Source organism: Xyrauchen texanus, chromosome 32 (genome assembly GCF_025860055.1).
Source record: "Xyrauchen texanus isolate HMW12.3.18 chromosome 32, RBS_HiC_50CHRs, whole genome shotgun sequence".
Lineage (NCBI taxonomy): Eukaryota > Metazoa > Chordata > Actinopteri > Cypriniformes > Catostomidae > Xyrauchen > Xyrauchen texanus.
The window spans coordinates 39,747,487-39,775,304 of NC_068307.1; the positions used below are offsets into that span (position 1 = coordinate 39,747,487).

Consider the following 27,818-nt stretch of genomic DNA (forward strand, 5'->3'; position numbering starts at 1 on the left):
ACTGCTCGGCTATTATGAATGAAACTATGCCGCATTTTTAAAAATAGACTTTGGAAATGGGCTTGTTTTGTTTATAATATTCTAATATATAAGATAATATACAGTTTTACAACATGAATGCTGTTCAGATTGCATAGTTTGTTGAAGAATGACGATGAAGGGTAATTCTTCCAGACGAGATCTCATGTAAACAATGGAGAATATATCACTTTTATGGACAACAAGTGCTATTGGATATTATACAATGAACACTTGTCATGGACAATTGACCCAAGTGTGGCGAATTGGATTCATCTGGCGATCGCGATTTCATAAATGTATGAAGTCCCGTTTTGATATTGCATGTTTTCATTTGTACTCCTGGCACAAATAAACAAATTGCTGTTTCTGGAGCATTGCTATCGTGAAACAGAGATCAGATATCAATGTTGAACCCTTAGACCTTTGAAAAGATGTATAATTTGGTAACATTAATGTAGGGTTTTCTTGGTTCAGGTTTGGGGAATGTACAATTAATATTAATGATTGTAATCAATGATTAATCATACAGTTTGAACGAGATACCAATACATTCTAAATTGCCCCAAAACAGGGGTTATATAGCCCAAAAGTCTGCTTCAGATATATATAGATAATTAAACAACAAATTATAATTAATTAGGAATATACATCATATGCAGACAGGCTGTATTAATTTTCAGAACACCTTAATGGAATTAACCCGTACCACAACCAATCAGTTCGTCCACCGAACCACTTTGCTCAACACTCTTGATCAATTCTCCAGAAGGTTTATTCTTAGTATAAGCTTACTTAATCAAAGCACGTTAACTTACTTTGATAATATCAGCTCGTAACATTAGATCGCACATTAACCCTTTCCCCGCCAAACACGGAATTTTCCGTGTTTTATGAAAAAACGCTTCCCTAAACGTTCCCCAAAAACACTTTTTTTTTAAAACGCTGGCGGGGAAAGAGTTAAAGAGGCTTTGCTTTATGACCAACAACCACAGACAATCAAGCGTATAATTGGGTTTAATACAAGGAACTAGGATATATCACTACACTTAAACAAACATAGAACACATTTAACAACAAACATTTAACATAGAACAAACAAAGTAAAACAGTAAGGAAAATGATAGCAAACTTGTTACAACAGTTAAACCTTAAGAGCCAGCAAGGGACTTACACACTTTAACGCATTTGAATTTAGATGGGATAATACTTGCAAAATGGACCTTTGTGTCGCTGAACAAGACTGCGTGTGTGCGTGAATGTCCTCGTTGCGTCAGTGAGCTGGAGGATTTCTCTTGGTGCTTCGAGCGTGGATCGCTCGCGGGAAGTTCAAAGCATCTTAGGAGTAATGGTTGAAACTGAGAGAGAGTCCTTTCACCCGGAGGATATCGGACTGCTCCAAAAACGTAGTGTTGAGCTTTGTCCGAAGACAAGAAAAAGACTGAGATAAACGCCAAATAAAACAAAAGACATGTCTGACGAGAGTAACACAAAAAGAAAAAGCAAGAGAGCTTGAAGACAGATAAAAGAGAGGAGCACAAGCGAAGACAAAAGAGTTAAGAGAAGAGAGGAGAAGAGCGTGATTCCACACCAGATCCTGACTTTTAAGGTAGGGAGGTCACGCCTCCTTTGGGACAATGACCCAATGAGGCTCCTCAGTTTTGGCGCGAGAAGGTTCCCTTTGTCTTGTCAAGGCCAGTCATTTGCCTAATTTATGACAGGGTCCTGATGTGGTTTGAATCACTCAAAAGATGGTAAAACATAGCAGAATACATTTTAATGTAACCTTATATATATATTCAGCTAGGGCGAGTCGTAAGGTTTAATTTGATACCAAGAAACTTGTATTTGGTACACTTAAAAGTGGATATATATTCTTAGACTCTTTATATAAGCCCTCAGAGTTTAACTACACAACTAAACAATCTTAACTAGTTTGATATAACAGCAGAAATACCCAAGCATACGGGAATAAAACATATTTCCTTAAAAATAAGCCATTTCTTGGTTTTAAATGGTATGAACGTGTGTGCGTATAGATTTTCAGTGTGTAGATGGCGATATCACGAGTGTCTCTGGAGAGGCTCTTTGGGTTGTAAAAACGTCAAGAAGCATTCTAACTCCCAGACTTGCTGGCACTACCTCGTGATTTAGATGGGGAGTCACAGGGTGTGGGTTTAGGAGCCTTTGCATAAATGTGTGCATTGCATTCAGAGTTAATGAGTTCATGATTTTCCGTTCATACTCTACATTACACATAGACGGTAAATTATATATTAAATATAAGCAGAGTGACGTCACTCCCGAGTGCGAAGAAATGCGTATCAACAGGTTAAAACTGAACTATGATCATCTGGAATATATGAATGACAATGGGATGGTGTGTGTACAGTGCATTCAAAAAGTATTCAGACCCCTTCATTTGTTTCAGCGTTATGCTAAAATGCTTAAAAAAATAATAATAATAAAAGCAAAAAACTGATTTTTGATAACTTTGCAAATGTATTAAATAGAAAAAACTGAAATATCACATTGACATAAGTATTCTGATCATTAACTCAGTACGTAGTTGTAGCACCTTTGGCAGTGATTACAACCTCAAGTCTTTTTGGGTATGATGCGAAACAATTTGCACACATCAAGTTGGGGATTTTGTGCCATTCTTCTCTGCAGATCCTCTCAAGCGCTGTCAGGTTGGATGGGGACTGTCGGTGGACAACCATTTTCAGGTCTCTCCAGAGATGTTCAATTTGGTTCAAGTCCAGGCTCTGGCTGGGCCACTCAAGGACATTCACAGAGTTGTCCCTAAGCCACTCTCGAGTTGTCTTGGCTGTGTGCTTAGGGTCATTGTCCTGTGGAAAGTGATACGTCGGCCCAATCAGAATGCTCAGGACCAGGTTTTCATTAATTATATCTCTGTGTTTTGTTGCGTTCAGCTTTCCTTTTACCCTGACCAGTTCCCCAGTCCATGCCACTGAAAAACACCCCCACAGCATAATGCTACCACCACCATGCTTTACCGTTGGGATGGTATTGCATAGGTGATGAGCGGTGCCTGGTTTCCTCCAGACATGACACATGGAATTGAGGCCAAACAGTTAAATCTTTGTTTAATCAGACCAGAGAATATAGTTTCTCACAGCCTGAGAGCCCTTTGTCTTGCACTGAGAAGAGGCTTCCAACTGGCCACTCTGCCATAAAGCCCAGATCGGTGGAGTGGTGCAGTGATGGTTGTCTTGCTGCAAGTTTCTCTCATCTCCACACATGATCTCTTGAGCTCAACCAGAGTGACCATCAGGTTTTTGGCCCTTCTCCCCAATTGCGCAGTTTGGCTTGGCGGCCAGCTCTAGGAAGAATCCTGGTTGTTACAAACATCTCCCATTTAAGAATTATGGAGGCCACTGTGCTCTTGGTTGCCTTCAATGCAGCCGAATTGTTTGTTTTGTAGCTTTCCCCAGATCTGTGCATCGACACAATCTCGTCTCTGAGCTCTGCAGGCAGTTCCTTTGACCTCATGCCTTGGATTTTGCTCTAATATGCATTTACAGCAGTGAGACCTTATATAGACAGGTGTGTGCATTTCCAAATAATGACCAATCAATTGAATTTGCCACAGGTGGTCTCCAATCAAAGTCTAGAATAATCTCAGATCATCCGGAGAAATAGGATGCATCTGAGCTAAATTTCAAGTGTCATAGCAAAGCGTCTTAATACTTATGTCAACACGATTTCAGGTTTTTTTTTATAAATAAGACCCAGCTTCCCCCCCTTACTAGACCCCCTGCAGTTTCCGTATCGTCCAAACCGTTCAACAGATGATGCCATCGCCACCACCCTCCATCTGGCATTCACCCACCTAGATAAAAAGGACACATACGTTCGAATGCTGTTCATAGACTTCAGCTCAGCATTCAACACAATCATTCCTTAGCACCTGATTGGAAAGCTGAACCTGCTGGGCCTGGACACCGCCCTTCCTGACTGGGAGACCTCAGTCAGTCCGGATCGAGAACAGCATCTCTGCAACCACCACACTGAGCACTGGGGCCCCCCAGGGCTGTGTGCTCAGTCCACTGCTGTTCACTCTGCTGACTCACGACTGTGCAGCAATGCACAGCTTGAACCACATCGTCAAGTTCGCCGATGACAAGACCGTGGTGGGTCTCATCAGCAAGAACGATGAGTCGGCATACAGAGAGGAGGTGCAGCAGCTAACAGTCTGGTGTAGAGCCAACAACCTGTCTCTGAATGTGGACAAAACAAAAGAGATGTTTGTTGACTTCAGGAGAGCACATAGTGAACACACTTCACTGAACATCGATGGCTCCTCTGTGGAGATTGTCAAGAGCACCAAATTCCTTGGTGTTCACCTGACGGAGAACCTCACCTGGTCCCTTAACCCTCTGGGGTCGACAGACGCGCCAGCGCGTCCAGCTGAAATTTTCGTCATTACAGCAGAAACAACTTAAAATACTCCCGTCATTTTTGGGTATACAGATAAGTGTAAGACATCATTAGAGACTATAAAGGGTCTACTTTTATTTGTGTACACTCACAAATAAAAAGGGTGAGCTTTCAGCGGTCTCTGTGTTCACGAGCGTATTTCAGAAACACGTCACTAAAATGAACTGAAACTCAGTGAATACTTATCACACTGTTATATAGAAAATATAAAAATATGAAACATATGTCTAAAGAAAGCTTAAAATGTCTACTTTTAAATAAGACAATTCAAATCTAAAACAAATATTCTCCTGCAATGCAATCTTTTTGAAACAAATCGATGTACAGTTTTTACTTGGCTATCCAATTATCTGGAATGTGATCACACCCACCAGCAGAGCGCGCCATTCATACGCTAATGTGCTGAGACGATCAAGGCAAATGGTACACGCCCCCGACAGTGAGGTTGTAAACACATTTCATTCATTTTTCTGCTTGTTTGCAACGATACACAGACGAGAAAGCTCCTGGATATCAAGGAAGAGTTAACATTTCCACAGAAGAAGAGCGAGACTCCGATGAAAGTTTGTATTTTGAAGAGAGACTTGATCCAGCCGAGGATACAATTTCGGACAAGTCATTTAGTTTTCTTTTGTTGACATGCTATTTTATATAAACATGTAGATATTTTACTAGTGGGACTGTTTCCAGACTTTCAGAGATTCAGAGTATTGACATTTGAAATATGACTCCTAATAAGCAAGTTTTAGTTACATTTAAATACTGTTTCTCTAAAGCAGGTATTTAAATTGTATGCTGTATGATATAAATATGATACAAAAATAATACGAATGTTCCGATTATATTTTATCTAGTGTTTATAATGCCACATTATCATCAACAAAGCTTGTGTTTGCAAATATGTTTTAGTGTTAAATTAGTAAAATGCACTTTAAATATGCCCATATTACAAAATCAGCATATTATAATGATTTCTGAAGGATCATGTGACACTGAAGACTGCAGTAATGATGCTGAAAATTCAGCTTTGATCACAAATTGCATTTTACAATATATTTAAATAGAAAACTGTTCTTTTAAATTGTAAAAAGAGTTCAGAATATCAATGTTGTTTCTGTATTTTGGATCAAATAAATCCAGTCTTGGTGAGCAGAAGAGACTTCTTTTAATGTTAGTGTAGGTCCAAAATTAAGTAAAGTTTTATGTAAAGAAAATATATAGTCAGATTACTTCTTTTAACTTAAAACTTGATTTTGATCATGTTGTAGAAATTTTAATACTCATTGATCAGTAATAGTCATTGCAAAGGAATGCCACATGGTCTTCTCATTCGTAGAGGGAAAAGAGGATAGAAAATGTATGTATGTGCTTATGTCTGAAACGAGAAAGTATTTACGACTGAAAAGCAGAACCGAGACACTTCGCGAAAGGCTGAGTGGGGTCCTCTGCAGGTCAGAGGAAGACCTGCTTCTGTTGGAGACCTTGGGGAAAAGAGGTATAAAAAGAGCCCAGCCCTTCCTGATAACGTCTCACTCATGTCACAGTGTAATTCCTGTGTATTGACTGGGTCCTTCTTGCAAGAATAAATTATTTTAAAAGACCGTTTGATTCAGAGTGTCTCTTACACAGTGATAATGGTTGGTTGTTAATTTTTTGCCACAACAATCATTAAGTCTCCTCACATTCATTCTCTATCCCTCATTGATAGGCCCAGGGTAGGGTCTTTTTCTTTCATGTGTGAATTACAACGAATATTCATGATCATTCACGCCTTGTCGCATATTACCTTTCAACACTAAAATGGTCTTACAAAAGTTAAATTACTATATTGTTTTGTATGAATGAGTGATCAGGATGGTTTTCACATCATTTTGTATCAAAAACTCTAGGCTACAAAAGTATTGTGGACAAATGTTTAGTATCTGTTATATGACCTTATTTCATTGACTTTTTTTTTTTCAAAAACCATGCATAAACATTATTTTCTCAAAAATACAAACCTGTACATACATGTTGCTCACATATTATTGTAGCCCAGTTTGTGCTGAATACAGTGTAATCTGACTTTAGCCATTAATATGCGTTTAAGCAACTGAAAAAAAAGCACAAATGTCAAGGCATGTCAAAACTTCTCCAGGGCCCAAAATACCCTCAGTCCCCAGAGGGTTAAGGCAGCTCATAGAGGTAAGTTGTGGCTATAATGCTAATGTGGGTTTTTCTGTGTAATGTGATGGTCATTTTCAGGGTGATTCTGTAACTGAGCTCTTATGACATCCGTTTTTAAGTGTATATTTTTTATTAAATAGAGCAATATATCAGTGCATTTTGTGCCGCGTCCCACATGCCATGAGCAGTTTTTACGCATTTACGCCAGCCTTTCACGGGGATACTGGAAACTATTGCAGCTACTTCAGCCTGATTAACTTAATAAAACCATGTACACATACAAGTGTAAATGTTTTTTACTCTGCTGTCTGCGTGCCAACTGCAGTGCAACAGACATCATTTGTGCGTGTGCACAGCAAGGAGCATGCATGAGAGATGTGCGGGTGTGAGGCGCTGACGAAGTGAGTGGGTGTGTCCGAAATCATTCTCTCATTCCCTATTTCCTATCCACCTTATTTTGCAATGCGGAAGTAAGCAGCGGCGTAAAAGCAGGGTTTAATGAAGCTAAATTTAAGACTTTTCTTACGACCTTTTTAAGACCAACTAAAGAAAATGTAAGGAATTGTAAGGCTGTTCCCAGGATGTCGTAAAAGTCAAAGAACTCTGCGAGAAACAACATCATAAAAAGCTTACACCAATGCACATCTCCACCTGAGACAACGTACCCTACTGATTAAGGACCATAAGACACAAATCTCACATTTGACCTCTCTCTCACCTCAAGCCAATTTAGGACTGTTCTCGTAAAACTCACTCACATCTGCTTTCTCTCTCCTCCTTGTCTCCCCCACAAGGCGAACACACACAGACACAAAATGTATATGTGAAAATGGAACAAAGAAAACCACGAAAAAACAAATTCTGAAACTAGGCATGTTTCGTATAATTTAAAATGTCTCAGTGTGACTGATAAATTGGTCTCTTTCCCATGTTGATAAAACTAAATGGAAACAAAGTTATAAGGCCTTTTGCCAAATGCTGTATAATTCTGGAGGTCTGTCCCCCTCCCATGTTAATAAGGTATGCTCCCAGGACTTCCAAACCTAATCCCTCCCAAAATTCCCTTCATTCATGGTTTGGATATTTAAGGAAAGCTGGCCCAGAGCTCGTGGAATCTGCATTCAGATCTCCCTCACAAATTGGTGTGTACTGACAAAGAAATCAGGGTCTCTGTAGTCAGAAGATCCCACACAGAAAACTTGTGTAGATTTTCTATACCAGTTCATTTCTATTTGAATTTCTTATGTTTTGTAAATGTTTGAATGGAATGCAACTTTAATTATATTATTATTATTCTAATTGGATTGAATGTTTGAATGTATTACTATTACCTGGTAAAATAGTTATGTTTGAGTTTATTCTGATTTACTCTGAAACTATTGTCTTTAGTACATTAAGTTAAGTCCATGTTTCCACAAATCTACAAGCAGGTTAGTAGCAGACTAAAGCTCAGTTTTGAGTGGAGCATGGGGCACACCGACTGAGACTTTAGATCTCCAAGAAACAAATTATGTGTACTTTGTGTACAGGCTCAATATGGAATTTCCGTTTAGGACAACATGAAGTTGTCGACAAAGTGTAAATAGGCTGAAGTCTAAACCTCTGGTTATTGTAATATTTTCAAGCTGTGTGTACATAGGAAACTATGGCATGATTACATAAAGCCATTTTTAACTTGGGTATTGTTGGTTTATATTTGTATATTTACTGGTCAAGACTACTGGGTAGAAATAATGTTATTCTTTTTTTTTATATATATTTTATTTACATTTTCAAATTAAACAAACGTACAAACAAACAGGGCTCAGATGCAGCTATTGCCAGTTGTTTACAGTCACATTTAGTACAGCGGCAGGAGGAAAGGTTGTTAATACAGGAACACAATTAGTTTACTGTAGTTTAGCTTTTTCAAAATTAGTTAAGAATGGGTTCCAAGAACGGAAAAATGTGTCCATTTGATTAGTGCGGAGTTTTTCCATTTGTATTATGGATAGCATATGACCCATGCCTGAAAGGGAGGAGGAGTGGGAGACTTCCATTCCTTCAATATCAGTCTCTTGGCAACTATCAATCCCAGTTCCAATGGTTGCCGCATTATAGTTGGAATTGTCCTTGTTGTTTGTGAGCAGCCAAAAATAACAAGTCCAGCCTCGGGCTGAAGGGGTCTCTGATATGTTTTGTAGTACCAGTCAAATATTCTAGACCAAAAATTTGCCAATGAAGAGCAGGCCCAAAAAGCAAGGGACAGTGTACCTTCTGACATATTACATCTGTCACACACTGGGGAAACTGATGGATATATTCTATGTAATCTGGCTTTGGAATAATGTAAGCGATGGACAATCTTAAATTGAATTAATTGATGTCTGCCGTTTATAGAGCAGGAATGAATATTAGACAAACAGGTGTTCCACATGGATTCAGATAGTTCCACACCTAGCTCTTCCCTCCAAGTATCCCTAGTTTTCACAGTGTGCGCAACAATACAGTCATCAAATAGACATACAATTCTTGAAATAAGATGCTTGGTGAAAGGGGGGCTCTTACAAATATCATAAATTTCATGCTCCAGGGGTAGATTTTGAAAATCTTCAATTTTTGATTGGGTGTAATGTCTAACCTGCAAATACCGAAAGAAATGGGAATAAGGGAGATTATATTCTCCTTTCAGTTGGTTGAATGACGCAAATTTACCATCAATGTACAGATTATTAACTGAAACCAAGCCCTTCTTTCTCCAGTCATGGTACGATATATCATGCCAGGGAGGCACAAAACAATGGTTAAAACATATAGGTGTTTTTACTGATGTACTTGGTAGTTTTAGAAAGCGCCTAACCTGGTTCAAAATTCTTACTGACTGTTTTACCACAAAGCATAAATTCTTATAGGACTCTGGCTTTTCAAACTTGGAAAATAACATAGCTGGCAATGAAGAATTATTCACAGAGTTGGCCTCCACCTTAAGCCACAAAGGGGTTGTAAGCGTCTGATTATCCAGGGATCCCTGCTGCCAGAACATTAATGCCCTAACATTGGCAGCCCAGTAATAGTGTTTAAATACAGGCAGGTCCAACCCTCCCTTTGATCTAGACTTCTGTAAGTGTGTCTTCGAAATTCTGGCACTTTTGCCATTCCAAATATAGGACAAGATAATTGAGTCCAGGTCTTTAAAAAAGGCTGCGGTGAGATAAATGGGGAGATTTTGACATAGGTATAGAAATTTGGGAAGGGAGATCATTTTAATTGAGTTTATGCGTCCAATCATTGGTAAGGGAAGAATTTTCCAACATTCGATATTTTGTTTTAATTTTGAAATAAATTCTGCTAAATTTAATTTAAATATTAGTTTTGGATCCTTGGGTATGGTCAGACCAAGGTAGGTGAAATGATCATTAACTATTCTGAATGGAATACTTTGTAAAAAACCTGGTGAATAAGTACTGGAAAGAGGCACAAATTCACTCTTTGACCAGTTGATCGTATACCCTTATATTTTACCAAAAGACTCGATCAACTCAAGAAGAGGGGGAACTGACTCCTCAGCATTATATAAATACAATATTACGTCGTCCGCGTATAAACTGATAAGCGTTTCCACCCCTCCAATCTGAAGTCCTTTTACCTGCGGGTGCTCTCTTATTGTTACAGCAAGAGGTTCCAGTGCAATAGCAAAGAGCGCCGGAGACAATGGGCAGCCTTGCTGAACCGAGCGTTGCAATAATAAAGGGGCTGACAGATCACCTTTCGTCAGTACAGAACAGCACGGTTTTGCATATATCAGTTTCACCCAAGAGATAAAAATGTCCCCGAATCCAAGCCTGCGTAGTGACTCGAACAGATAAGGCCACTCGACCTGATCAAAAGCTTTGTGCGCATCAAGGGACAAAATAGAAGCTCCATTAGTACCACTAAAATCAGAGTAAATAGTATTGAGCAGCCGCCTGACATTAGAAAAAGAGAGTCTGCCGGGAATAAACCCTGTCTGGTCAAGATGGATGATTGAACAAATATTTGGCTTCTATCTAGTAGCCAAGATTTTAGTTATTACTTTACGATCAAAGTTTTGAAGCGCAATTGGCCTAAAGCTTGCAGGGTCGGTTTCGTCTCTGCCCTTTTTTAAAATTAGAGAAATGTTTGCTTCATAAAGGGTTTTTGGCAGTTTTCCATCATTTTTAGAATTATGCATCAACCTGAGCATAAGTGGTGCAAGAATATCACAAAATCTCTTGTAGAATTCTGTACAGTAACCGACAGGTCCAGCATCCTGCGCCTGATGGAAATGACTTTATGGCATTTATGACTTCCTGCAGCGTAAAGTCTGAATCTAGACATCTCGTAGCAGCATCACTCAATTTGGGCAGTGATATAGAGTCAAAGAAATCCTTCAGATTAGATTGTGAAACATTGTGTTTAGAGGAGTAAAGCTCAGAATAGAATTCACTGAAACGACGGTTTATGTCAGCAGGATTGGTTAGAAGAATGCCTGTTTTAGACTTAATACCACGAATTGCTCTTTAAGCCTGAGCAGCTTTAAGCTGTTGTGTTAACAGTTTACCTGGTTTATCCCCAAACTCAAAGTGTTTCTGCCTTAATTTCAAAAGTAAGTTCTTAACTTGGCCACTCATAATATCATTGTATTCATATTTAAGCTTCAATATCTCTTTATAATGATCAGGTAATTTAGAATTTTGGTAAGCTCTTTCCAAAATAGGAAGAGTGGTGTTAATTTCAAGTAGTCTCATCTCTCTTTCCTTTTTAATGGCTGAGGTGTAGGAGATTATATCACCACGCAAAATGACTTTTAATGTTTCCCATAAGGTCAAGTCGGACACTTCACCATTATCATTTGATTCTATAAAATCTTTCAATTTAGAGGTTATATTCTTAAAGTTGTCACCACTTGGGTTAAAACGCCAAGAATAAGCCTGTTTTGGGAGGGAAATATTTAATGATATTGCTAAGGGGCTGTGGTCAGAAATCAAAATATTATGGTATTTGGAATTGGTGATTTGAGAAATAAGGTTAGAGCTAGTCAAAAAATAATCAATCCTACAGTAGGATTTGTGAACATTTGAGTAAAATGAATATTCTTTGTTTGTAGGATGCTGAAGCCTCCAAATATCTGCTAGATTTCAAGAGGTTGTTTAGAAGCTTTACAGATGCAATTCCAGGTGCTGGTCGTGTAGATAATCTAAGAAAGGATCTAGATAGCAATTAAAATCCCCAGCTATTATTATGTTTGAATCACTATCGTCTGGAAGCAGATCAAAAACCTTTCTGAAAAAATTGGGCTTGTCTGTGTTCGGACCATATATGTTAAGCAGGGTTAATGAGAACGAGTTTATAGTACCAGAGACCAATAAATATCTACCAAGAGGATCATTGTTAACAGAGGTTACCTGGAATGGGATAATTTTTCGAAACAATATTGCCACACCACGGGCATGTGAGGTAAATGGCGACTGATATATCTGAGACACCCAATTACATTTTAACCTATGTTGCATAGTTGTTTTGATATGGGTCTCTTGTAAAACAATTATATCTGCAGAAAGAGATTTCAGATGTTTAAAGACTTTCTCCCTTTTGACTACACTACCAAGCCCTTTCACGTTCCATGAAATCAGTTGTAAATCTCTGCCTCCTACTTGCATTTTACCTTGTACTTGCGTCATTTTGAAAAAATTCGAAAAAATATAAATGCTGCTGCAATACAGAATACGAGTGAATAAAACATGTGCATCTGAGCCGAACAAGAACACAGTCCCACAACCACCCCCCCCCCCCACACTCACCTCCGCATCCCCCGAACCTGACGCGTATCTTCCCCTCTTGGTCAAAACAGGAGCTGCAGGACAAATAGTAGGCCCGACCCATGTAGCGCCCTCCACCACAACATAAATATAAGTTTGAAAATTGAAAGCTAGTAACACACTTGAAAACAAAGTAAAATACACCTTTAAAAGAAATTGTCCTGCGCCTTGGTGTATTAATTGTTGTCATGTGTCTGGACACTCCATTATTGACACGCAGTTCGAAGAATGGTCAACAATGTGGCGCATTTAGCACAGAGGAACGAACACGCTCACCTCGAATAGAAAGCAAAAATGATCATCACATTCTTAGCCAACTGCCGAGGCGCTACGTTCCTTCAATGAACAGGCCGCTTCAGCTGCTGCTGGATCACTGAAAACCTTCGGGGTATTCTCCTCCTCGTCCCAGTAAACATGAAGCCTGGCCGGGTAGCGCAGGTGATGTTTAATTCCTCCGTCTCTCAGGGCTTTCATTACGTCTCGGAAGGCACGGCGCTGGCTCATCACTTCGCTGGTATATTCAGGGAAAATCAGAACTTTGTTTCCTTTGTAGTCTATTGTTTGCATTCTGCTGAGGCGTAGAATTTGCTCCTTCACCTGATAATGATGAATAAGAGCCATGATGGTGCGCGGCTTGCCACCCGACACTGGTTTAGGTTGCAGAGGGCGATGCGCACGATCGACTTTCACTGGATGTGAAAAGTGTTTGGAAACAAAATCAGTTGGTTTTCCTTTTTCTGAATTTTCTTTTATACCAACAATCTTGATGTTGTGTCTGCGGGACCGTGCTTCTAAATCCAGTAATTTGGTTTGAAGATGGCTGGTGTATTTTGTTAAATCTTTACACTTAGCTTTAAGCACTTCAACACGCTCTTCAAGTGCACTGGTCGTTTGCTCTTGACTGACCATTCGGTTTTGCAGGTCAGTTTTCACCGAGAGCACAGACTGAAATTTGGTGTCAAAGGCATCAAAGCATTCATCGAGTCTCCCCAGAATCGTCTCTGACATTCCCTTACAAATTTCCTTGCACATCTCGTACATGTGGGTTTTGTCTATGGACATAGTATCTGAAGCGGTAGTCAGAGGTTTAGCAAAGGGCTCGTTGGAGCGGCTACCGCTAGCACTGGCCCCGTTAGCATTAGCACTGCTGATATCTCCATCTATGGTCTTGGACTTCACAGGAGGGTTTCTTTGCCGCAACATTTTCAAATTAGCGAAGTTCAACGGATGAAATAGGTGAGCGAGCAAAAATATCAGCTCTTGGACAGTTTTATCGTGGTGTTCAGTGATTTTGCATAAGTTGCGGTGGAGAGCACAAGCTAAACACGTCTACATCCTACACATGCGCACTAGCGCCCCCAGAAATAATGTTATTCTAATTAAGTGTTTACTAACTAAGGGGACTAAACAGAATACTTCTAGATAAAAGGGCAAGCGTGAGCAGCCATCTAATTAGTATTTAGTCAATTACTCTTTAATGACCAATACTGGCGTATCTGTGACCGTGAGATCCACGTACACGGACGACTCTCTAAGCAGCAGGAATCCGAATGAAGGAGTAAAATATAAAACAGTTAAATACGATGATTAAATTAAATTTAATAATAAACAAAATGTAATAAAAATAAATAAGATTAGAACATTAATATATCCTTGGAAATTTGTATAATTGATACAGATAAAATAATCGGGGATAATGAAGCTAATAATATAGTTATTTAATTGGAACTAAATAACTTAAATTGAATCTGCATGATAAGACAGAACGTGCAGGAGACCTTCAGCCACGTCATTGGATACCGTCCTTGGGCCAGCGGGTAGCTTCCCTATTCCTCCTTTACCTGTTTGACATAACACATCCTCACATATATTCCACATGTCAAAATAGTAGCTGAATTTACACACATGATCCTGTTAAATATTTTACATTCTCTTGGTTTCTAAAATGGTGTGTTGCTTTCTTGATGATCAGATTTTGACAATTGAGGGGCTAATACACAACTATTACAAAAGGTGCAAATAATTATTGATGCTCAAGAAGGCAACATAAGAGCCAAGGGGTGCAAACTTTTGAACAGTATGATGTGTAAATAAGTGTACATTTTGTCTTATTTAGCTTTTGAAGGGCAGTACTACATAAAAATGCTTATCTCGTATAGGCTATTTGTATACATTCTGAAAGGGATATGCAAACTTCTGCACAAAAACTGAATACGCTATATAGTTTGTGAAAATGTATATATTATTTTAGATTTAGTTTTTTCACGATTCATAAAATTTTAATGTACAAATTCCATGTAGCCTATCCCATCCATGTGATGTAATATTGCATGTGTAATTATGAAATTAATTCTCAAAAATGCACCACATTGCAAATTCTAAATACAACCACCACATCTGAACATATAAGTTCTTGTACAAAATGTAAAGAATGTAAAAAGTGCAGTGTAGCAGTCTAAATGTGACATTTTCTGATTTACCTCCATGCTAGTGGGGAAATGAACATTACAGAAAAATACTAGTTTACAAATTCACGTGCTGCAAATTAGGGATGCACCGAAATAAAAATTTTGGGCCGAAACCGAAAATCCAGGATGCACTTGGCCGAAAACCGAAACCGACAATTTTACCTATTTTAAAAAAAATAAAAAAATGTTGTGTATAATTTTATACTTTTTCATTAATTACATGAATTTAATGAATCCGAATTGAAAAACTACAAAACAATAAAATAAATCACACTTTTATTGAAAGTAACACACAAAAATTGGACAAAAAATATATTGAAACTATATTAAATATTATTATACTTTCAGTTCTGTAAAAATCTAATTTTATAGATTTTATTAACAATTATCCAAATAACGTAAAGTTTTAGAAAACTATTATATGCAAAACAAGAGTCAAGTAATGATCTTAGCTAGCATCTTTGAAAAAGTTTAAATATGCAACAGTAATTTTAATTACGGTAAAACAAAAGGCAGAACACAGAACGGCAGAGGGCCTCTATTCCACTGATCTATATAAAACTATAATATATAATTATATAGATCAGTGCTCTAATCTGTTTATGTAAACGTATGTACACTTTAAGTGAACATTATTGTGCAAAACAACAGTGCAAAACAGCAGTAATTGAACTAAATCCAACCTCAACTGTAAACGACAGATGTATCCTCAAGTGAAGAACAAGTGTAATGTAATTACTATACACATCAAATTGGACCGCTTTCTATTTAAGTACAAGCGACAGGTTTCTCTTCAAGAACAAAAGTTGCTAAACTTTCTGACAGTCTCTCCTGTAAGAAAGCTCATCAAGAACATGAGATGCTGCACTGAACAGGCTCTCACTCTCTGTGCTGGTGCTTGGGCAGATAAATACCTGCGTGCAATCCGCGCAAGCAAAGGAAAGCGGTCTTTTTTATGCGACCGTAGTCAAGGGGATTGTCGCTTCTGGCAATGGGTAGTTCAGCTAGATACGTCTCAAGTTGTGTTGTAGCTGCGCTAGTTGTGGCACTGCTGTGGATCGGGGCGCATTCCTGTAGAATCTCTTGCTGTACTCTGTGTGTGTGTGTGTATATATATATATATATATATATATATATATATACTCTTGAAAGTTCTGCTGAACAAACACTGCAGATCGCAAATGTGATGTCCATATCAGAAACTTTGAAGAATTCCCACACCGCTGACATGATCGGCCTTTGTTTGGTAGTGCCGTGATAAGGGCTACATCGATCCAGATTGACATCAGAGCACTGAGGGGCGGGGCGGGGAGGTATAAAATTTTCGGCAGCCGAAATTTCGGTGCATCCCTACTGCAAATATAATTTTTCTACTTGTGCTGACTGCCAGAATGACAAAGAGTGCACGCCAAGCATATGGTGTCACTGCCATTGTATCCAGATTTCAACAGATTTGCAGAAAACTAGAACGAGAAATCAATCCTGCAACGAGAAAATCCCTCATACAACATTTAATGCCATGAGGCTTAAGACCTTTTCAAGACCCGTGGAAACCCTGAAAAGTTCAGCTGTTGACGCAATGTAAATTAACAGAAGGATAATACCAGAATTTTGTGATATGTTTATAAACTATCACACAACCACAGAATGTACAGCAGAATGATGGCCTAATATATGATCATTTTCTAACTTCAGCATTTATAGTAAAAGTGTAAGTAAATCATTCACTTGTTGCCGTGTGTAATTGTATTGAAGTGACGATAATAAAATGTGCTTCTTTACAGAGATAGTGACGATGCAGTGTTTCTTGTCTCCAAGTAAACCTCCATTTATATGTACCTGCATAAGCTCCAATGATGCCTTTATTTGTTTATTTCCAAAGGCGATGTTTCATCAGTCATGTGGAATGTGAGATCTGCGTGTCTATTTACTATGCACCGCTAAGAAAGAGTGAATGCTCTCTGAAAAGAACGGAGAGTGAAATGCATTTAATAATTTGCCAAGATGAAAAAGATGCAGTTTTGGTGCAAAGAAAGTTAAAGCAGCATTTCCCCAGCAGTTTTCTTCTCTGCTGGTAGTGTTAAGTTTGTGGAGGCATGTCAAACAGCGCAGAGGACTGTCCTGTCAGCGAATGATCTCTCATTCATTCTGCCTGTACAACAGTGTGCTAAAACAATGGCAAAATGCGATATACAGTAAAACTATATGAATTCAAAACCAATGAGTTTATGAAAATCATAATTAAAGATAATAAAAAGATGACAAATATTGCTAGCCTGTAATATAAAGCAGCATAATGTAGTATACAAGCCTGCTTAGCATTGCTTATTCTTATACGTTCAATGTTTTATCCTTTACAATTTTACCTTGTGCTTCACGTTCTTCTTTTCTACCGTTTCTCTCATTTAGTTTTTTCTCGCTTGTCTACATCTCGCATCTCAAATGCATGCATTCGTTTTCTCCACTGTGTTTTACACAGATTTCTGCATCAGTCTCAAACATGTGCTGATTAGGAACCACATCAATCTCAAACCCTCGCCATGCAAAAACAACAAACAATTGTGGTAAGTCATGGCATCCGCTCATGTTATTGGTTCCTGCATTACATGCCACATGTTCACTAAAGCTTCTTTCGTCAATGCTGTATAAATGTGATAAACGTAAGGAATTAGTCAAGCTGATAAAAAAAGATTAATGATTTAGAGAAACGCATCCTAATGCTAGTGGAGGTCAGTGAGAAAGAGAAGCCGGTAGATACCGTTTCAGATGCGGGTAGTATAGCAAGCAACACACACTTTGGTTCTGGCTGAAGAGCACCCGCAACAGAGTGTTTGGGTGACGTCTTGGTGGCATAGAGTTTTTGGGGAAGACCTGACCTGCTAAAGAGATACAGACTCTATGCCTCCAGGGAAGGTGCCGCACTCCTCTCTAATAATTTGGCTCATATCCATAATAATGATAGTATCTCGTCACCATAATCATACACTCGATATATTCTGTCATATGGATTAGATGTTACTATACTGATGATACTAGAAATTCTACTGCAGTGCTGATGACATCTCAGAACATTACCTGGTCTCTTGTTTGTTGTGATCAGTTTATGTCACTCAATCTACACCACGCTATCGTTCAGGTAGAACTATTCTTTTGACCAGTAAAGACAGCTTCACCTATAGTCTTCCAGAACTGTCTCACATACTCAACTCAGTAGGCCAAAAAGTCTAGAAGAACTTGATGTAATAGCAAAGTATAAAATACAGTCTACTCTAATGGCGGTGCCCTAGTCTTGCTGAATATAGTGAATGGCAGCGAGTGCACTAAATCTAAGCAGTGAGTGAACTCGGACACTGACGTATACACAGAGCGTGAATGTACATCAAATGTACTACTCTTGAAATTAGAGTGCATTGTGGGCAAGTGAACAAAAGTAGACACTTCTACAAAATGGCGGACACCTGAAATAGTGCACTATATAGTGGATAGGGGCGGTTACAGACACAACGAGTGTTCCGCGACCAGGGTTGGTGCCCTACGCAGGCTGCGTACTCTGCATTTAGAGTGGTGGTACTGCTGTACAGAACTAATGATCTAAATTCTTTCAACAATGAAAACTAACTACACTAAAATAAGAACCCACGCAGGCCTTTAAAACTATGAAATAGCGAAATCACATATTAATAAAACATGATCTTGCTTGGATTTATATTTCAGCATTAAACACAATGTCCCTGTGGAACATTTTCATTGTAATAATTACTAGAGTTTTCCAAAGCTCTCTTCTTATTGACAAATTCATCCAGACCTGACAAGAGTCCTTAAAGGGATAGTTCACCCAAAAATTTTAATTCTCATTATTTACTCACCATCATGCCACCCCAGGGGTATATGACTTTCTTTCATCTGCTGAACTCAAGTGAAGATTTTTAGAAGAATATCTCAGCTCTGTAGGTCCATACAATGAAAGTGAATGGGTGGCAACATTTTAAAGCTAAACTAAATCACCTAAGTCTGCATTAAAGTAATTCATAAGACTCCAATGTTTAAATCAATATTTTACTAAGTGATGTGATATGACATTGTGTTGATGAGAAACAGATCACTTTCACATTCTTCTTGTGTTTTTGGTGATTCACTCTGCTGGGCAGGGAGAAGAATGTCTAGCAAAAAATAACAAATATTGATCGGTTTCTCACCCACACATATCATATCACTTCTAAAGATATGGATTTAACTACTGGAGACTTATGTTACCTTTATGTGCTTTTTGGAGCATCCAAATTTTGGCACCTATTCACTTGCATTGTACTGACATACAGAGCAAAAATATTATTCTAAAAATCATAATTTGTGTTCTGCTGAAGAAAGATAGACATGCACATCTAGAATGGCATAAGGGTGAGTAAATGATGAGAGAATGTAAATTTTTGGGTGAACGATACATTTAAAGTGATAACTCAGCCATAATTTAATATTCTGTCATCATTTCCCTATCCGCATGTTATTCCAAACCCATGTGGCGTACTATATTCTGTGGAACACATAAGACTGTGTTAGACAAAATGTTAGGGACTGACAGTCTCGATCACCATTCACCTTCAAAATATGGAGAAAAAAAAAAGTCACTGAAAGTAAATGGTGACTCAGGCAAACATTCTAACATCACCTTATTGTGTTGCATGAAAGAAAAAAAGTCATACGGGTTTGGAACAACATGATGGTGAATGATGACAGAATTTCCATTAATAATAATTATAATATTTCTGTAATACATGTTAAATGTGCATTATGTAATGGAATATAGTGGAGTTAACGTCTATCATGTCATTTGTGAAAATTACAAGTCACTCACTACTTGGGTACTCTTTTAATTGGATACATTCTTTCTCAAGTAATTATGTTAGTACTTTTTCTCCTACTTAAGTAAAAAAAAAATAATTAAGTAATTGTGCTTTTACTTGAGTACAGAATTTGGATACTCTACCCACCTCTGGTCATTTTGGAGTTATAGTCTTTTGGTGAACTAGGCCATGCCCATTTTTTTAAATGATCCTGTTATAGCCATGCCAAATAAAATCTTTAAATCAAATTGATATTTAGTTATTGAATTATTTAATGAGGCTGTCCACAGATTATTCCTGTATAGCTTTTGTTGATGGAGTGAAAAACCATTCAGTAATTTGCAAAAGTATGTTTAAATAATTTCAAAGATTTAACAAACGATTTGATTGACACTAATGTTTCTTTAAGCAAAGTTGTTCAGAATGAGGAGATCTATCATATTATATAAATAATTTGTGTGTGTGAATTTCTGCAGAATGATCAAACAATGATTCAAATGCATGTAAAACGCAATAGGGCTTTGGCCAATTTTTTCAAATTTTGCAGTCAAAATTTCTTCATATGTCCTTAGATTGACATCCAACATAGGCTAAGTGTCCTAAATTTCGTGAAAATATCTCATTCCGTTCAAAAGTTATAACCATTTAAGCAAAAGTGGCCACACCCACTTCTGAAGTTTTGGCATATGTTATGACAACGAATCGAAAAACTTTTGATAATTATTGATATTGGGACTCCAGACAATCTTTCTGCATGGGTTTGGTTCCGATCAGGAAAATGGCCTAGGACTAGTTTGAAAAAGTGTTTTTTACTAAATAAATTCACAATTGCAAAAAATCTTGAGGCGGAGATAAAGAATTTTGTTTCTAGGCCTTACAGTTCAAAAGTTATGGCCCAAATTGTGCGATTTTATTGTTGGTTCGTTTGTTTTGTTCACTTTAGCATCCCCCATTGGCTGATCGAGCCGAGTCCATGCATATGGCTAGTAAGCCAGAGTACTACCGTTCCCCAAAGTTTCAAGTCTCTAGGCTTTACGGTTTGATCTGCAAAATCAGTTTTACGGGCATATTACTAATAATATACTAATAATAATAATAAATAGTGCAAGCAGCAATTAACAAGGTTCAATCGTTATAGCGCCTTTAAGTGCATGTGCTACAAGATTTAAAAAAAATAAAGCAATATAATTGAAAGAACTCTCAGGTAAACATCCATAGCATTTTTAACATGTCTGACAGTTATAAACGGTACCTTTTGTCCAATTCACACAAAAAAAAAAAACCAATCTTCTTTGGAATTCTGTATACTTTGTGTACTCATTTTGATTTAATTTGGAGCCATTGTTTAGGAGTTATTGGATTTTGGGTAAACTAAGCCACACCCAAAATGTTTAAATTACCCTATTATAGCCAGTCAACATAAAATGGTTATATGTTTTTATTAATTGGGGTTCAAGCCCGAAGTGCTATAAACCTTATTGTTATTGCTCAGATTTTTTCAATTATTATTCTTCTGCCTTAAATATTATCGTGGAGCCCAAACCATAAGGCGTAGACACTTGAAACATGGTCAGAATGTAGTACTCTCTTTCGCTACTCCGGCACAAAGTCTCGATTGGTCAGACGGTGGAACTATAGTGAGCAAAACAAAATCTTTTTGAGATTACATCACGGACTCAAGTGTCTTATAACAGTGGAATCTGTGGCTCAAGACAAACAAAATGTACGACTTCAATTTAATTTCCATCATGAAACATTTTCCTGCCATCTTTGATTTTTTGCAAAACCTACTTTTGCAAACTAGTCCTAGGCCATTCATCTGATCGGGACCAAACAAACAAATGATTCTATGGAGTGTCAATATCAATAATTATTTTTAAAAAGTTTGAACTTTTGATTCACATTAGCTACGATACGCGAAAACACAGGAAGTAGGCGTGGCCACTTTTAGGTTAATGGCTTTAACTCATGAACGAAATGAGATATCTTCTCTAAACTTGACAAACTTATGTATGGGCTCTATCTGAGGATGGACTCGGACACTTGGTGGTGCTATAACAGGGAAAAACATGAAAATGGCTGTAACTATGGAACCGTTGGTCCGATTGAGTTCATACTTTGCGTATAGTGTCTTCGTCTCAGGTGCCATCAATGTATAGGAGGACATTTGTGTATGTTTAAAAAAAATTGCCGCCATCTGTCAATCAGCTTTCTGCAATTATTAGACAAGGTTAAAGGTCAAACGGATTGAAACTTAGTGGACCTATTTGACCCTTTGGCCTAAGAGGTCCGTGCAAAGTTTAAAAAAATAAATATGGGCTACTTGGTGGCGCAATCACAAATTTTGTGCATGTTTATGGTTGTATATAAAACAGTGTTTTAAATAATCAAAAGTAATTCATATCATATGATAGCAGTGGCGGGCTGTGCATTTAAGGTCTAGCCCTTCAGTGCGGTTCATGCCATTAAGTAAACACAGTTTCACAATGGATAAGCCTTTGCCTTTATGTCGCAGCTAACTAATAATACCAATTTACATTTGAAAAAGACGTCCATGCATGAAAGTCAGAACTTGAAACTGCACTTAATGCTCAAGCAAGCCTAATTTTAACTGCAGCATGACTGTTTTGTGATATGAATGTCTCCCAAACAGACCATGAATCTACAAAGGAGGTTTATAATAACTGGAAATATCTATCTAATAATATTTGTGATTTAAATGTTTCTTGCAATAAACTGTTTCATCAGGGTACTTCCAGTTAAGTTGGATGTGGGATATTCCCACTTGATATCTCCGATTACCATAAATACATTCCATTCCCCGATATTCAGATGATGACGTTTAAGGAAACAAAACAGCAATGCTCCCGTTAGCTTAGCAGGGGTTTGACTCTCAGTAGAGATGTATCCTAGCAACCCAACTGATAAACAATGTTACAGCGCTAGCATTTGTGCTTCAGGGGTACGATTATCAAAAGAGAGTATAATATACCATGTTTTATACACCGGTTTCTTCAGGCATTTTTTAAACAAGCTTTAAAATCATGTAATGTGGACTGCATTTATTTACATTACTTAGTGAATGTTTATCACTTTGTATATCTCCCTGAGTGTCGACATATGTGTGACATCATGCACTTTCATCTCGGTGAAATCGGAGTTGAGAATTTCTGCAAGAGCCTACATGTTGTAATTCTGACTTAAAAATGCATTCTATTGCACTTTTCCTCGTAGAAAGTTGTAAAATCCGACTTTCCGAGTTGAATGGAAAGCAGCACAACTTTTCCAAACTTGGCCTGACACGGAATGCTCAAGCAGCCTAATTTACACTGTAAGATTATATATGCAGTAGAATTGAAACAACATATTTGCTTCAGAACACATTTATTAAACTACTGGAGTCTTATGGTTACAATTAAGCTTTTTCTGTCTTTTTCAGAACATGAAGCTCCTATTCACTTGCATTTTATGGGTGTATTCACATCATACATCCATCAAAATATAAGTCACATGACCTAAATGCAGTAATGTTTAGATAGTTGGGCAAAGTTCTGATATTCTGATACTTCTACAAAGATTTTATGATGCTCAGTGTTATGTGTATTGTTTTTAATCTATCAATATTCTGCTTCACAGGTGCCAAAGGCTCCATCCAAGTCTTCTCTGTCTGGTTCTGCCAAAGTAAGTATTTTGTTTTCACCTTGCAAAAATACATTGTGCAGTTACATCAGTGTCATTGCTTTGTTAATTCTTAATAAAGTGTGTAAATATTTGTAGGTAAGCTCTTCCTGTCTGTAAACTGTCCGTCTGTAATAACATTTAATTTTATTATTTTTTTGTCATTTTTACTTTTATTAGTGTTGCAGTGATGCTAATTATGCAAGTACTTTTTGCTGAGGATTTAGGTCTGTACATACAGATTTGTTATGCATTTCTGTGATGGATGAAATGGCTGAGTAAAAACTTAAGTTGAGTTTTAAATAATTTATTAGAAAATAATGTATATTGTAAATCTCTTTCTATGTGATCACAACCAAAGGTGGAGTTTGCACATGGCACAGGTATAACCATTCTAAAGCATCAATGGACTTCTGCCGTGCAGACCCAAACAGACACTTCAATGGTACATGTTCTTTTAATGGCCTCCTTCCCACTGGAGATTCTGATCCACAGCAATTTGAAAGGTAAACAGTTTCGAAGGCCAGGTCATAGTTTAAAAGTTGCTAAATCTAGCAACAAAATTGTGAAGTTCGCATCAATGCTTAAGCCTGCTCTACGCAGCTGCTTGTTGCCGAAGGTTCGCACACAAATTATGTCATTGCAGCGTTGCTGGGTAAAAACTACAGAGTAGTTTAAAAAAAGGCTAATTCTACCTCTCCTTCATTATTTTCTTTACTGTACAAAACATACCTATAAAAATATCTTTCAAATCCAGCATACCTATAGTTATTTATCTTCAGTTCCACAACAAAAATATTTGGAAATTTAAAACTAGTTTGAAGACAATGGTGCATGCCCTCTGTACCCTATTCAAATGTTCATGTATCGTGTATTGTCTTTTGTAGGAGGAATGAGTAAAACTGACTGTGGTGCAGAGAGAAGGAATGCCCTTGACAAGGACACCATGGCAGCAATATATGGTAAGTCAATAGTTGCTGTGCGTCATACTGTTTGAGTAGGTACTACATTTGTATTTGAATTTACTTCACAACCATTAAAAATGTATGTTCTATATGAATTAAATTTTGACTTTTTTAAAAAAAAAATTTTTTTAAATACTATGAATTCAGACATACTACCATGTTGGCATACTTTTTTTCGAATACTGTATAGTAGATAAGTATTTGATTTTGGATACAGAGTTGGTGAAAGGAAAATTTACTAGAAAAATTCAGTTAAAGGATTAATTCAACCAAAAAATTTAAACAATTTCATAATTTACCCTCATGTTGTTCCAAACCTGTAAGACTTTAGTTCATCTTCAAAAACACAAATTAAGATTTTTTTTTATTTTTATGAATTAAATTTTTGAAGCGTTAAATTGGTAGTTAAATTGGCGTGGACTGTCAATGGAGGGACAGAAATCTCTCAAATTTCATTAAAATATCTTAATTTGTGTTTCGAAGATGAACGAAAGTTTTACGGGTTTGGAATAATACGAGGACGAGTAATTAATGACAGAATTTTCATTTTTGGGTGAACCGTCCCTTTAAAATATAACTGTGATTTTTGTCTCTTACAGTGGCAGTGAAGAAGTTTCCCAATGTGTCCAGAGGAGCTTAGGGGTTTGCAGTGAATTCTAAGATGGGGGAACTGAGATGGCTTGAAAAAAAGTTAATTTTTAGAAATTTAAAGTATGTTCGTTGCTTGATTTTTATTCAAATATGTTACATACATGTTCACATTTTACACATCATATAAAGATTTTCTTCAAATCTTACATGTGTGTATTTTCTTGTATTGAAATATATGGAGGGCAAAATATATTTTTAAATGCTTTTAAAATATATTTAAAATATATTTTCAAAAATGCCCAAAAAATGTATTTGTAGAAAATGTATTAAGAAAAATATTTTAGCAAATATATTTTTTGTATATTTTGAAAAGACTACAATAGTTTTGGGCAAATGAGGACAGCAATTACATTGGTACTGCAAGTCCTCCCATATAATATTAATTAAGATTAAAATTACCAACTGGTTACCAACACACAACTATTGATTCACGACATTGCCACAACGTTGCTACGAGAAACAGGCATCGTCACAAAGTTACGTTGTGGCGACGAATCCAGGAATTTCACTTTTCCGGTTGTCACGACGTAACCACTTACGTTGCCACGATGAAAGATTCGTAATGTGATTACGTTGCCGTTACGTAATGGTCACGTAATTTGGCTAGCTGGGAAAGCCAACACTGACCAGCTAAAACAACACTGACCAGCTAAAACAACACTGACCAGCTAAGACCAGCCTGACCAGCTAAAACCAACACTGACCAGCTAAAACCAACACTGACCAGCTAAAAAAAGTGTTCAAACCACCTCTAAAACCAGCCTGATAAACCAGCTATGACCAGGCTGGGAGACCAGCCAAAACCAGCCTGACCATCTTAGGCTGGTTTAAGCTGGATTTTTCAGCAGGGGAGTACACCTTTACTATAAAATCTATTAAAAAATGTTTAATAATGCTGGCAAATTATGCAGATGTATAATTTTTAAACTATGAAGAAACATTGCATCCTGTAACAATTTGCAGATGTCGCTATACTTTTGCTTTAAAACGGGTACACTTTGTTGTTGTATTTTTACTGTTAATTATTAAAGATTATGATCGTTATGCCCATTCTACATGGGGATAACGACTCATTTGTGCTAAATTGGTACATCGTCAGTATAAATTACAACCTGTGGGCACTTTTGCCACATTTTGTGTTGTTTCGCGGTTAAACGCCGCACATGCCACGATGCCCTCTGTCGGTAGGGAATAGTAAAATGGCCGCCAGAGCACTTCCGGTGGCTTCATCTACTGCTGGCAGTTTAGAATTCTATGAGCAATCCAGTTGTATATATATATATATATAGATAGATAGATAGATCAGTGGTTTAGACCTACTTTATCAGTCAGAACTAATTTTTTGTTCCATTGTGACTTTTATTTCGACACTTCATGCATATATGTGACAATTTTGGAGTAAATAAATAAAAATTACCAAGAAGTCCGCCGTAGCCACAACCGATGTCAGCAAGCTCCACCTGCGCATTAATTTTATCCGAACTATCGTTTCCATTCGGGTTGAAATATTCTGGGTAAAGATGTGACCAATCCATCTCTTCTGGACCAACTGGACTGAAAGAATAAACAAAAATTAAACACTGAATAAAGGGCAACTAAGACACCACTATAAACATTTAACGAGTTTGGATAAAGTATGTTTTAGACATACTACTCAAATGTGTGGTCAGACATCGGGTTAGAATGAGCTCTCTGTCGATAATAGCGCTTTTGCGGCATAGGAACGCTCATTGTGCTCAGTGTAAATCGCCTTGTCCGTTTGTAGAAATTCAAAGAAAACAACTCGTATTCACTTCAATCTTCGACTCTACATGCGGTATTTCTTCTTTGTTGGAAATGCAGTGGAGAAGCTGTAGCATGACTGCTCTCTGCTGGTGAAGAATGTGATGAGTTTATCAGAGATTACTCCGTAGAGCAGCGCTACTGAAGAGGCAGCATTTGAGACATATTTTGTGCCCCCCGATTTCCTCACCAAAAATATATTTATCAATACTTAATAGCCTATCAAATTGTGTGTGAATTATTTAGTGTACATTTTCAAGAGTATTTGCAGTAGCCTAGTTATCTATATCCACATTACAGTTAGAGAGGGAAATAAACTGCAAAAGAGAATTAAATAACAACAAAGAATATCTAAGCATAACTAATGTTCAGTCAAATCAAATCCCGTTATTGTCACTCAACTATACACAAGTGCAACAGTGGGTGAAAGTCTTGTGTGTGATCCAAACAACATAGCAGTATGACAATTACCCTACAATAAACATCTGATTTACACATAAAACAGTTTACACATCTGTTACACAACACAACATACAATATACACCTAATAATATACAATATACAGTATACACAATATAAGAAGACTGTACAATAAAATACAATGTACAGTATAAAAAAATAAGAAGAGTGTATATAATAATACACTGTCCCCCCAGTACAGTCTGAGGCTAATAAAGTGCGGTGCTGATGTATCGTGAGAATTCATGAGTTCAAAAGTCTGATTGCTTGGGGGAAAAAGCTGTCATGAAGTCAGCTGGTGTGGGTCCTGATGCTGCGATACCACCTGCCTGATGGTAGCAGTGAGAGCAGCCCATGGCTCGGGTGGCTGGCGTCTCTGATGATCCTCCGAGCTTTTTTCACACACACCGCCTGGTATAGATGTCCTGGAGGGAGGGAAGCTCACCTTTGATGATGTGTCTGGCAGTTCGCACCACCCTGGGCTTTGCGGTTGAGGGCAGTGCTGTTGCC

The 27,818-nt window shown here is 37.6% G+C and overlaps 1 protein-coding gene across 2 annotated transcripts in view; it reads right to left on the reverse strand.

Annotated features, from left to right (window-relative positions):
• Positions 1-26,885, reverse strand: part of mettl1 (methyltransferase 1, tRNA methylguanosine) — a 104,552-nt gene extending 77,667 nt beyond the window's left edge. For both annotated transcript variants that reach the window (XM_052102069.1, XM_052102070.1), the window contains exons 1-2: positions 26,719-26,885; positions 26,485-26,621 (exon numbers count right to left, since the gene is read on the reverse strand). In XM_052102069.1, the coding sequence (XP_051958029.1) occupies positions 26,485-26,621; positions 26,719-26,798 (217 nt within the window). In that variant the 5' untranslated portion in view covers positions 26,799-26,885. The remainder of the gene's footprint in view (positions 1-26,484; positions 26,622-26,718) is intronic.
• Positions 26,886-27,818: the final 933 nt, after the last annotated feature.